Source organism: Canis lupus, chromosome 2, assembly GCF_048164855.1.
Source record: "Canis lupus baileyi chromosome 2, mCanLup2.hap1, whole genome shotgun sequence".
NCBI lineage: Eukaryota > Metazoa > Chordata > Mammalia > Carnivora > Canidae > Canis > Canis lupus.
The window spans coordinates 62,742,268-62,754,389 of record NC_132839.1 but is presented as its reverse complement, the minus strand read 5'-3'; the positions used below and the strand labels follow the sequence as shown (position 1 = coordinate 62,754,389).

Below are 12,122 nucleotides of genomic sequence, written 5' to 3'. Positions count from 1 at the left end.
GTTGTAACAAATGTTAAATTTATAATGTGTTATTTGGAATTAATTACAAGAAAATTTAAAGCCAAAATTTAATTTAAATTTCCTGTATTTGTTATGTAGCTCCTGAAGTTATCAATAATGAAAACTATACATTTAGTCCTGATTGGTGGGGACTTGGCTGTCTGATATATGAAATGATTCAGGGACATTCTCCATTCAGAAAGTTCAAAGAGAAAGTCAAGCGAGAGGAGGTGGAACGAAGAGTGAAGAAAGACACTGAGGAGTATTCGAAGAAGTTTTCTGAGGACTCCAAGTCCATCTGCAAGATGGTGGGTTGGGCTCTGGAGAGGGTGGGAGGGAACCCCTCTCAGGCTGGGGTGGTTCCCACTGGGCTGGCACCTGGGGAGCTGCTGCCACTGCTGCATCAGCCACTCATGGGAATTGCCACCCTGGTGACCTGGCCTGGGAGAATACGTGATTGGGCTTCCAGCTGACAGGAGCAAAGCAGAGCAGTTTGTGGTTTGATTTTTCAAAAGGAGCCCCTGAGAGGGGAGACTGATGCCAAGGTCGCCCGCTTCCTGTGAAACTAAAGATCAAACAATCTTGTTGCTCAGGAGCAGTGAGGTTTTTCTGTCTGCCGGTGTTTCTTTCCTATTTAACTAGCTGTTGGGGATCATGGGCAAGATCGACACCCCAACCTGATGGGCTGCGTGGTCCTGCTGCTTTCCTGGGTCTGCATGTCACTGCGGGGAGGAGATAGGGACAGAGATGGAGGTGGGGTGAAAGATGAGTGGTGGAATCCAGGTGGAGTATAGGAGGATGCAGGTGCGGGGACTCAGGGCAAGGGGCAGTCAGTGCAGTGGAGGCAAAGTGTGAGCACTGCCTGTTGGGGTTGTGGCTCTTCCTCCCCAGAGTCAGGAAGCCTGGGGCACAGGGAGAGGAAAGCAGGGCTGGCTGGGAGAGGGCCATGGGTCAGTGAGGGGGTCACGGGGAGGCGGGCCGTGGGTCCCCAAGTGGGTGCCTGCTGGAACCAGCAACTTCTGTACCTGTGACTGAGTATGTCAGTAACTTAGGTGAGTTGTGGGTGACTGGAAATGCCGATTTTGTTTTCTCTTCCCTGTTGTTGTCATGTGTGGAGTGATGAGTATTAGTGGCCTGTCACAAGCAGGGGAAGCAGCCTGGCCTTCCTTCCCGCCAGCTTGTTCTGCTTGGAGCGGGCAGTTAGTCAGCTCCTCTGTGTTTAACAGCATTCTGGCCAAGCTGCTATTTGACCTGGTGCTTGGGACCCACAGACACTCTGATAAGGGCCATAGGGGTGTAAAAATATAAGTTAGAAGTAGAGCCTGCCCCCTAAGGAGCTCACAGTTTAATGGCAGGCCTAGAACAAACACAAAAAATAACTATAGCGAAAAAGCGGAATTTGATGGGTGCCATGAACAAGAGAGAAACAAGGCCTCAAGGGTGTTCAGGATGGAGAAATGCTGTGTGCTGCTGTGGTCCTGGAGAAGGAAGGCAGTGCCTTAATGAGAACCAGGGTTGGGACTTCGAGCTCTGGCTTGGAGATCGTCTAGGCTCCCCATACTGGGCTTACCTGTCCAGTCTCTGGTTTCTCGTGTCTGACCTGTGGATGGTGATAAATTCTCCCTCATAGGCTTGCCAGAAGAGGCAGTGCACAAGCGTGTGTGACGTGCCTAGTGATGCACAAATCCTCAGTAGCTCCTGTGAGCAGAGACAGCTGCTTCTTGGAGCCAGGGTTCAATCCCAGCAAACAGGGATTACAGAAGAGGGCATCTCAGGAAGCAGCAGGGTGGGGGTTTGGAGAGGACAGCACCCATGGGGACAGAGATGGTGGGCGGGGCCCCAGTGCTGAGCGCACTCGCAGGGGGGCTGCAGGCTCTTCGCCCTCTACCTGCCTCCAGCATACTACATCCATGCCCAGTGAGTGAGCGAGATGTGATGTGAGGTCAGAGTATTGCACTTGTGTTCGATGGAGCAGAAGGAAGGGCTGAGGAAGTGCCAGATTTTTACACTGACCTAAACAGGTGTCCAGAGTAGCGCCTGACATGTGGACACCTGTCTGGTTTTGAAAGCTCTCATATATTACCTCATCTGATCCTGAGAGTGGACTTCTAAGGTGTTTTCTTAGCCTCACAGTTGAAAAATTAAGAGTTTGATTTTTAAAATAAGTTTTATTTATTTATTTTAGAGAGAGAGAGAGAGAGCATGAGCAGGTGGAAGAGCAGAGGGAGAGGGAGAGAGAGAATCCCAAGCAGACTCCCCGCTGAGCCCAGAGCCTGACGTAGGGCTCGATCCCACAACCCTGAGATCATGACCTGAGCCAAAATTAAGAGTTGGCAGCTTAACCCACAGAACCACCCAGGTGCCCCTAAAAATTTTATTTGACATCCCATAGTGGGATGACAGTGGAGAACTTGAACCCAGGCTTTCTGACCACAAGCCCAAGGCCATCTGATGGGTATGTGTCGACAGCAGACTCGATGATGGAGTCGTGGAACCCTGGAGACATAGGGACTATATTTGACATCACACTGAATTTTCAGATCTGCTTTTAATTAACAAAGCATTGCCAAGAATAACTGCACTGAGCAAATCTTGTTGAGCCCTTGCCCTGGCTATGTGCTGGGGCTATCGCAGTGAGCAGGAGTTCCTGTGGCCCTGCCTCTGGGGGCTTGTGTCCAGCAGGAGAGACTAGTATTGATGTCATGTCAGGAGTGACAGGTGTCCGAAGGAAGCATGCTCCGAGGCAGGGAGCTGGAAACCTAGTCAGCCAGGCAAAGGGTCTTCTAGACAGAGGGCATGGCATGTGTGCAGGCCATAGGCACACACAGGTCAATGTGTGCTACATCCAGAGTTCATGCAGCCAGGGCTGCAGGGTGTGCAGGCCAGTGCACATCAGCCCAACGCAAAGTGTGCTTGGCCCTTTGCCTGGGACTTTGGTTTCTCTTCAGAAAAGCGGCGGGTGCTGGTGGTGAGGCTAGGCCAGGGTTGGCAAACTTTTCCGTGGGGGGCCAGATAGTAAGTAGTTCTTAGGCTTTGTGGGTCCCTCACATGGCTGGTCAGCTCCACCACCGTACTGCAAGAGCAGCACCAGACATAGCCGAAGTCATGGGCTGGGCTGCGTTGTGGTGAAACCTTGTGTATGGGGCAGGCACCAGCCATACTGTAGAGCCAGACCTGTTTTGTGTGGCTTTGAGCCCAGCTAAACTTTTCTGACTGATGATTATTGTGGGGGAAGGCCTATATGGTGAAAATTATGAATATATGAGTAAGGAAAACTTTTGAAAGAGATGCTGTCTACTCATTTTAAGAATATACAACTTCTAGAACTCAGTTTGCCAAATTTTTGCCTCATCTGAGCTCCTTAGTGATCTATTTAATGAACAGATTAAGATAGTTTCTAATTATAAACATGACTGCATTAAAATGGTATCTGTGAAGTTTTTGACAGTTCCTATTTCTTTTTAAAAAGTCTCCTAATTTTTACATGGTTACAATTTTTTCCTGAAGGATTTACTTAGCCGACTATTTATTGGTAGCTCAAAGGCTGTTATTAGTTTCTACTCCTTTTGAAAGCATCATATGTTCTAAATTTGTGAAATCTGAATTAAGGAGGTTTGGTTGAAAAGTTGAAATTGCAGCAACTTTGTTTAGGTGGATGTGCTCTTTGCCACCCCTAATTCTTTGCTTGTTATTATGGAGACTTCCAAGTTCTCTCTTCTTTTGACTCCGTTTCTGCCCCTTGGACAGTTACTCACCAAGAATCCCAAACATCGACTAGGCTGCAAGGCTGGAGCAGTGGAGGTAAAAGGACACCCCGTGTTCAAGGACATTAACTTCAAGAGACTGGAAGCGAATATGTTAGATCCTCCATTCTGCCCTGATGTGAGTATGTTGCCTAGAGAGGAGCAGAGCGTCCCAAGACAAGGGGTCCAGGAACACAGTGACTTCCCAGCAGATACAGGATCAGTGGTACAGTCCCGCTGTGCTTCTGCATGGAATGCCCCACCCACCCACCTTGGTCCCCTCCAGCCCCTGGCCACTCACCAAGCTGTCCTCACAGATCCCTACAGGCCTTCCCAGCAGCTGACTCTGGCTCTGCACTGCTCAGAACTTCAGCACCGCCCAAGACCTTCCCTGTGGCTGTGTCCCCTTTCTCGTGTTTGTGCCAGCATGCCCGCCTTTTAGTCTGGGAAGCCCTTGCTCTCCCTGTGTCTCCAAGGTCCTGGCTCCATGCCTGGAGCCCTGGAAGTTGGCCAAGCCTCCTTATGGGCTTGCTTTGTAGGCCGCTTCAGGGGGTGTGCCCCAGGGCTCTACACAGGGTCTGGCTCATGTCCGAGTCTGTTAAGGAAAGCAGGAATGGACGGAGAACAGTCTGGACCCTCTCCTTGACAGTCTGCTACCAGCACATCAAAGAGATGTGAAGATAAGAGAATTCTGCAGGACATGGTGGAAGGGAGGCATACAATTAATGTGTTTTTAGTTGTACCGTCGAGACTTATTATGTTTTCATATCCCCGTATGTGGTAGTAGCACCTCCTTCCTGTGAACAAGTTCACACATTACGTGCTAGATGCAGGTGGCAGTATTAAGGCCATAGGGAGATCAAAAAAGCAGTCTTGCCACTATGGACCTCGCTCCAGCCTGCAGATGCGGGCAGCGAAACAAGTGACAAACTGAGCCAACCATTGGACTATGGTTGTGGACCACAGGGACTGGAGATGGGCCATCGGGTCTGCAAGGAGCAGGAAGGCAGTCTTCCCTAGGGAGCAGTGTCACACCCCTTGCTGTGCTCAAGAGACTTGGGCCAGAGCCTGCCAGGTGCAGGCTCTGAGCTGACATTTGGGGTATTCTCCTGGATGTAACCAGAGGAGCTGTGAGGGCCAGCTGATGGGAGGCCCTGGGCTAACAGGTCAGGCAGTTCTTTCCAAGGTGGGAATAAGGGTGGGGGTGGGGGTGGCCCTTCAGCCTGGGCACAGTCCTGACCTTCTTCTGGGCCACCCTCTGACTGTGGCCTACTTGCTTCCACATCCCCGCTGTGTGGGGACTGAATGGGTAACGGCTGCTCTGAGGTGTGTTGCCCAGCGGCCTACGGAATGTCTCTGCTTTGATCGTATGGCATGCAGGGAGGACGTTACTCAGAAGTGCCAGGCACCTCTTGCATGACCATGATTTGGCCAGTAGCTGTTCTAATTTCCAGGAGTGCAGGGGCTGCTTTGGAGGAGGGCAAGGCCCAGGATGGCCACGCTCTGCTGGCTTGCATCCCATGGCCACAGTGCCAGGGTGGGGAGCGCTGTAGGCCGGGGCTCTTGTCCCAGAGGAGGAGCAACTGGAAGCCACTAGATGAGCTCTGACAGGAAGTTGAGAAGCAAGACCTGCAGTTGTTCACTTAGACTTTGTGTGGGATGCTTCACATGAAGGAAGCCAAGGGTTGGAGGCAGAGGCGGGACTCCATGTTGCATGGCCCCTCTTCATCCCTGCCTCTGCCCATCACCCATCTTCCACTGCAGGAAAGGCAAGGATGGGAGCCTCGGGAGGTTTGCAGACCAGACGGTGGCCAGGGGGCCTGTGACTGATGAGAGCTCCCTAGAGGGAGGGAAGGGCTTTAGATACCGCAGATGTGCATTGATTTCACACGCACTGTGTTCTTAGTAATTAAGGAGACTAAGAACCATTCCAGGGCTTTCAGAGGCTCACATCTCTTTGTTCTCGGTGCACAGCCACAAGCCGTTTACTGTAAGGACATACTGGATATAGAGCAGTTCTCTACCGTGAGAGGAGTCTACCTGGACACCAATGATGACATGTTCTATGGTCAATTTGCTACAGGGTGTGTCTCCATCCCCTGGCAGAATGAGGTACTGACGGTTTATACTGGGTATGATGCCAGGAGAAAAAAAATCTGTGTGTGTGTGTGTGTGTGTGTGTGTGTGTGTGTGTGTGTGTTTGGAGGTAAGATGATGCAAGGCAGCTGCCCTGGTCCATGTACAGGAGGGGGACAATTGGCCATCCTGGTCCCACTTCCAAAGCGGGCCTTGCTAGCATCTGGTCCTTACCTGCTCTGGGGGTCCTCTCAGAGGGAGGAGGGGGAGGCCGTCTTCCCTATCCTGAGCGGAGGTCAGCAAGCAGGAAAGAGGATGGGAACTGGAGAGGCCCATGTGCTGAGCTGGTTACAGGGTGGGAAATGGCTGACTGACCTCACGGGGTCTCCTCTTCTCTGTCCTACTCTTGTATGGACACAGATGATTGAATCAGGTTGTTTTAATGACATCAACAAAGATGAGTTTGATGAAAACACGGTGTTGAATCTAGAAGAGAAAATGCATTACCAGGTTCCCAAAAAGAAGAGAGGCTTCTTCTACAGACTCCTCAGGAGAGGGGTAAGAGTAATAAGCATTTTATTACTTTGAGTTTTTTTTTTTTAATGGGATGTTTTAAAAGAGAAGAAATATTTCACCAAGGTAAAAAACTTTGTTTTGTCAGCTTTCTTATTAAGACATTTCACATAATTTAAGAGCTCTAGCCATATGGTGCAATTTGAGCCCCTCCAGAAAAATCTTCACTGTGTCGTTTTGCTGTTGGTATGAAGATTGTTTTGATTCACCAACACTCAGATTCCTCCCTCAGTGAGGAGGCACATATGCGTGCTCAGAAATGAGTGTGGTGTAGAATGGTCGTGGAACAGCTCATGTAGCTCTCCATCTTCCTGCTGACTTTGTTGCTGCTACCTTGCTGGCTGGCCTGCTCTCATACAGAACGTGGAAGAGTGACACTGAGAGACTTCCTAGGGTAGTATTGTATTTAAAAGTTTTTCTCCTAGTGAGGTTTTTCTCCTTGGACGAGTGAATCACCCTGCTTTGTACCCTGTCTGTTCAGAGGTTGTCCACTAACATTTGAATCCATCTTTGTTCAGTATGAAAAACAAGCTTTTGGTGGGAAAGGTCATCAGAGTGCATCCACTGTGACCACATTTTCTCAGAGAACGGGGGCAAAGTGTGAATTAGGGTAGGGGTTCTCCTGAGCAGCTGATCTATCCATGCACAGGAAGTCCTTCCTGGACACACTCCACACTGAGGCCTACCTGGTGCAAGGGGAGCTGGTCAGGGACACCTGCTGTGGAATGTCACGGTGCAGGATGGGCCGCTCCATGCCACAGTGGTGCTGATGGGAAGAGCCTGGGCCTCATTCCCTTTCAGCACTCAGCCTGGGTCATGTAATTGGATTGAATGTACAAAAAAGTGAACCTGAGATGCTGGGTGTGTGTGTGTGTCTGTGTGTGTGTGTGTGTGTGTGTGTGTGTGTGTGTGTGTGTGAACTGAGCATCCTCTGTACCATGAAGAGCATAAGAGGACATGTGGAACTCAGGCTAACATCAGTGCCCCCACCCTGTGCTTGTAAACCCTCGTATCTAGCACAAGAAAGTGGAGCCGGCTTGCATTAGGTAAGTGACTGACCCGCCGCTCTGCCGTGTTGCAGGGCTGCATTAGCAGTGGCCCCAGCGAAAAGGAAGAGCTGCCCCCAAGGCTGTGACTACTCACTGCAGAGCCAGACCCCATCGCCAAGGAGCACATGCTCAGTGATCCATCTTATCTGTGAATGGCAATAAACATGTGACACAGCTTAACACAAGCCTTATGAGTCTGCAGATTTCTCTAAACTCATACCTGAATCGTGTTTTCACCAAGGCTGGACTGAAGAAGAAGACACTTGAGGACCACCCTAATGCCCAGAATCCCCGGGTGTGGACATCTTGTGGCTGGGACCCAAGTGCCACGTGTGCCCTTGAGGAGGGGGGAAGAGTGGGCTTGAGTGTCAGCCCAACAGTGTCTGGAGCCAAGGGTCCTGTTCCTCACCCCAGAGTGTCCTCGGGTGCTCATGGAGGTGGGAGGGAGGCAGGTGGGTCCCCACTCTCCACATGGCCCCTGTGTCAGAAGGTAATTGTGCCAAGTGTCATTGGCACTCACATTGACATCTGCTCACTCCCCAAGATTCTCCTGCCAGATGTGTGCATCTTCCTGTGTGCATGTCTTTGTGATATTCCTATGTATGTGCTGAAAGAGGGTGTGTCTGGCACTCCAGGGCCAGGGGTTGGCCCTCCATGGCTGCTCCCCCCACCTGTGGTGGCTTGTGAGCCTCCAGGGCTATGTGGTGCCTTCTAGTAACTCTTTCCCTTGGGCATGACTTCCCGAAGAGGAAGGTGAAGCCCCTTAGCCATGGTGGGAACGTGGGCTCTGTTGCTTGGGGAGAGGGTGCTCGCACCCACGGGCATGGGAGGACCATGGGGGGCTGCAGACTTCTGTGGAGAGGTGGCCATGTCACTGGCCGACTGGTGGCCCTGAGACGCAGAACTGGGGCTTTTTCCTGTGTCCACATGCACAAGGCTTTCAGCAGGAGCTGGGTGAGAAGCCAGGGGCCAGACCTTGGTGACTTTAACCAAACAGCAAGAACTTGATCTGGATGTCATGATATGGCCAAAGGAAAGTGAGCCAGGGTCACCCATGTGCCTGGATTCAGTGTTGCTGTCACACCGTCACGTGTCCCTGGGCAGACACCTGCACCCAAGAGTGCTTCCAGGAGTGCCGTTGACATGGTAGCATTTCTAAAGTTGGGTCTCCACCCATGTTCACGGCAGCCTGGCACACAGCGTGCTTCGGAGGAAGCACCTCCAGCCATGTCCTGTGAGACCAGCAGAAGTCGATCGGAGTGTGCTCTGAACCTGGATGAGGGTACAGCATTTGGTAGGTGCTACCCGTTCAGTAAATAGGTTAGTAATTGTGGAAAAGTAATGCATGCTTATGGTAAACACTGCAGGAAGTTTCAAAGAAAATCCAAATCACCTTTATTCCTGCCACCTGTTTATATTCCGAGGCCTTGAAGACCCTCGGTTATCAATGTGGACACAAGGGCAGTGGTGTGCTGTGCACCTCATTCCTGCTGGGTCTCCATGGGGTGGAGGGTGCTAGCCTGCAGAGCTCTGGCCGGGAAGGATGTCCAGGAGTCAGTCCTCTGTCCTGCTTCAGCTTGTCTGAGCTGAGCCGTCCCGGGCCTGAGGGAAGCATCCTGACTGATACAGTGAATCTGGGAAAGGATTTTACAAGCTGGGACTTTGATGTATTGCTATGCCATTGCCCCCCGCTCTGGTTATAAGCAAGCATGTATTTATTGAGGAGAGTTTTGAAAATAGAATACACAATGAAAAACTCATCTTTAATATCACCCACTGTCCAAAGATAATTCCTATCAGCATTTTATTCTATATTTCTATCATCTGTAGTTACTTATCTCTTGCCATGTCATTTATTTATTTATTTATTTATTTATTTATTTTATTTATTTATCGTTTTGCCATGTCATTTAAATATATCTGGCTCCTTAATCTTTTGGGGCATATTTAGGGCCATTGTTTATCAAACCATCCAAACAATTGTTGCTTCTAGCTTTCTTGTTATTATAAACACCCATGGGTTGGACATCCCTGTACCTACATCTTTGGGCACATATGTGATAATGTTTGTTTATTTTTTTTAGGGTTCGTGATAATGTTTTTAAGGTAGCAGTGAATCCCTTGATTAAAGTGTATGAACAGTTTGTGTGAACCTTACAAGAAAGAGCTGAAGGGATTAAAAGCGGCTCTGTCTGGCAAGCTTTCCCCCTGGTATGGGCAGCAGTGGGGCAGAGGAATGCTGTTTTCTTTACAAGCACTGTGTCTGACTTTTCCTTTGGACCAAGTCGGTATACCAGTGGGATAAACATTGCATTGTGAGAATTATCTGCTTTCCCCAAATAAAGCACAATTACATACTAAAAAAAAGGTGCATGGGCATTTTATTTTATTTATATTTTTTTTGCATGGGCATTTTAAAAGAATATATATTATACACCCATGTGAATAAATTGCTTTTGTGAAAATTTTTAAAAATTTCCAGGGATCCCTGGGTGGCGTAGCGGTTTGGCACCTGCCTTTGGCCCAGGGCGCGATCCTGGAGACCCGGGATCGAATCCCACGTCGGGCTCCCGGTGCATGGAGCCTGCTTCTCCCTCTGCCTGTGTCTCTGCCTCTCTCTCTCTCTCTGTGTGACTATCATAAATAGATAAAAAATTTTTATTTTTTATTTTATTTTATTTTATTTTATTTTATTTTTTAAATAAAAAATTTTTTTTTAAAATTTCCCCTTCCCACCAAAAACATCTAACAGTTCTTGCTAGTTTTACCAAAAACTAGGTTTTTATTTTGGTGAAGAATTTCACTAGAAACAAAATATTTTTCTTTATTTTTAAAGTATTTTCTTTATTTTATTTCTTTATTTTTCCTGTGGTCAGACATACACAAAATGTACCCTCTCAACATTGGTAAGTGTCCAGTTCCATGGCATTAAGTACATTCACATTGTCGTGTAGCCGTCCCCACCATCTGTCTCCAGAACTGACCTTGTGAATCTGCCACTCTGTCCCCATTAAACACTAACCATCCACCCTCCCCCTAGCCCCTGGCACCCACCATCTACTATCTGTTTCTTTGGATTTGAGTCCCCAAGCTCACATAAATGGAATCATACAGTATTTGTTCTTTTGTGACTGGCTTATTTTGCTCAGCATAATGTCCTCAAGGTTCATCCACGTTATAGCAGGTGTCAGAACATCCTTCCTGTTTAAGGCTGAATAATGTTCCACTGTGTGGATGGGCCACATTGTGTTTATCCAATTATCTGTTGGTGGGTGCTTTGATTGCTTCCACCTCTTAACTATTGTGAATCGTGGTTCTGTGTACAGTGTACAAATGTCTCTCTGAGACCCTGCTTCCAATCCTTTTGGGTAAATACCCAGAAGTGGAATCACAGGGTCGTAGGGTAGTTCCATCTTTAATTTTTTTGAGGAACTACCATACTGTTTTCCACAGCGGCTGCACCAGTTTGCATTCCCACCAACACTGCACAGGGTTCCTGTTTCTCCACATCCTCCTGAACATGTCATTTTTAATGGCTTTTTGGCATTATCCTAGTATATAAAAGTATGAATATTTCTACCAATGCCTTATTGTTGGACATTTATGCTGTTTCATCTTTGTGATATTAATATTGCTTCAATGACATCTCTATGTCTCCATGTGTCTTAGAATGTTTATCTAAGAATGTCCCTAGGGCAGCACTCTTTAAGTATATGCTAAGTCAGATGGTTTGTGTACTTAAATCTTTTGATGGATGCTGCCAAATTACACATTCCTCTTCAGAAAAGTGATTAATAATTTATTATAAGTAGCAGTTTTTGGAAGTCCTGTTTCCATGGGTTCTTACCAATCCTGGTTAGTCTAATCTTTGCTTGTCCTGTCTTAGGTTCTTATTGAATCGTGAGTGTACTACGTTTGAGTTGCTAACTCAGTTTCCCCTTAGTGCTCACCTTACCTAGAGCATCAGTTTCAGGACGTGGTGATGCAGGCACAACATGTGATTTCATGCCACCTCTCCTCCTGGCTCTGTGGTTTATCATCTACAAAGTGAGGCATGTGGAGTAAGAAAAGTTTCACTGTGGCTCATTCTTTGACATCTCAAGATCTTGACATCTCTTCTCTTAGATCCCGACTCTGAATTAAGCCCATCTCAGAGGACCTCTGGTGCAGCAGGCTCTGGCCTCTTTCTCTTCTGCTCCATTGTGCTATTCCTCTTAACTGCAGGCAGCTGAGTGTGGGTGAAGTTCTTTGAATTAGGACACATTTCTTTCCCTTCTCCACGGAAGAGGAGCCCTGCGGAGAGCCTGCTGTGTGTGCTGGGGGTACTGTGCATCTGTTTGTCATGTGTCATGGCCCAGTAGTTCCTTAAGTCATGGTTTTAAATAGGAAATAGAAATTTTCAGTCTTGATCATCTAATGAGGAAACGACTGGACTTTGGAGTCTTTGCTCAGGAAAGAACATAGCTCTCCTAGAGGAAGGAGTATTGCACCTCACCTAGACCTCATTTATTAATACAGCAGTCAATGCTGGCCAGATATCCTAAAGAAGTCTTCCTGAGCCTCCTCCCAAGGGCAGGTGAAGATTCCCTCCCTGGGCTGAAGCTTTTAGCAGTGAATCACAGACATGGTCATAGCCTTTCTGATGTTTTTAGTCTAGTCACACAACTACCAATAACCAGGG

The 12,122-nt window shown here is 48.3% G+C and overlaps 1 protein-coding gene across 12 annotated transcripts in view; it reads left to right on the top strand.

Annotated features, from left to right (window-relative positions):
• Nucleotides 1-7,626, top strand: part of GRK4 (G protein-coupled receptor kinase 4) — a 95,911-nt gene extending 88,285 nt beyond the window's left edge. For 4 of the 12 annotated variants that reach the window (XM_072803860.1, XM_072803902.1, XM_072803879.1 and 1 more), the window contains 5 exons: nt 100-308; nt 3,748-3,969; nt 5,718-5,855; nt 6,240-6,377; nt 7,474-7,626. In XM_072803860.1, the coding sequence (XP_072659961.1) occupies nt 100-308; nt 3,748-3,969; nt 5,718-5,855; nt 6,240-6,377; nt 7,474-7,527 (761 nt within the window). In that variant the 3' untranslated portion in view covers nt 7,528-7,626. Of the gene's footprint in view, nt 1-99; nt 309-3,747; nt 3,970-5,717; nt 5,856-6,239; nt 6,378-7,409 lie in introns of all 12 variants that reach the window. The other 8 variants (XM_072803923.1, XM_072803894.1, XM_072803853.1 and 5 more) reach the window with 6 other exon arrangements.
• Nucleotides 7,627-12,122: the final 4,496 nt, after the last annotated feature.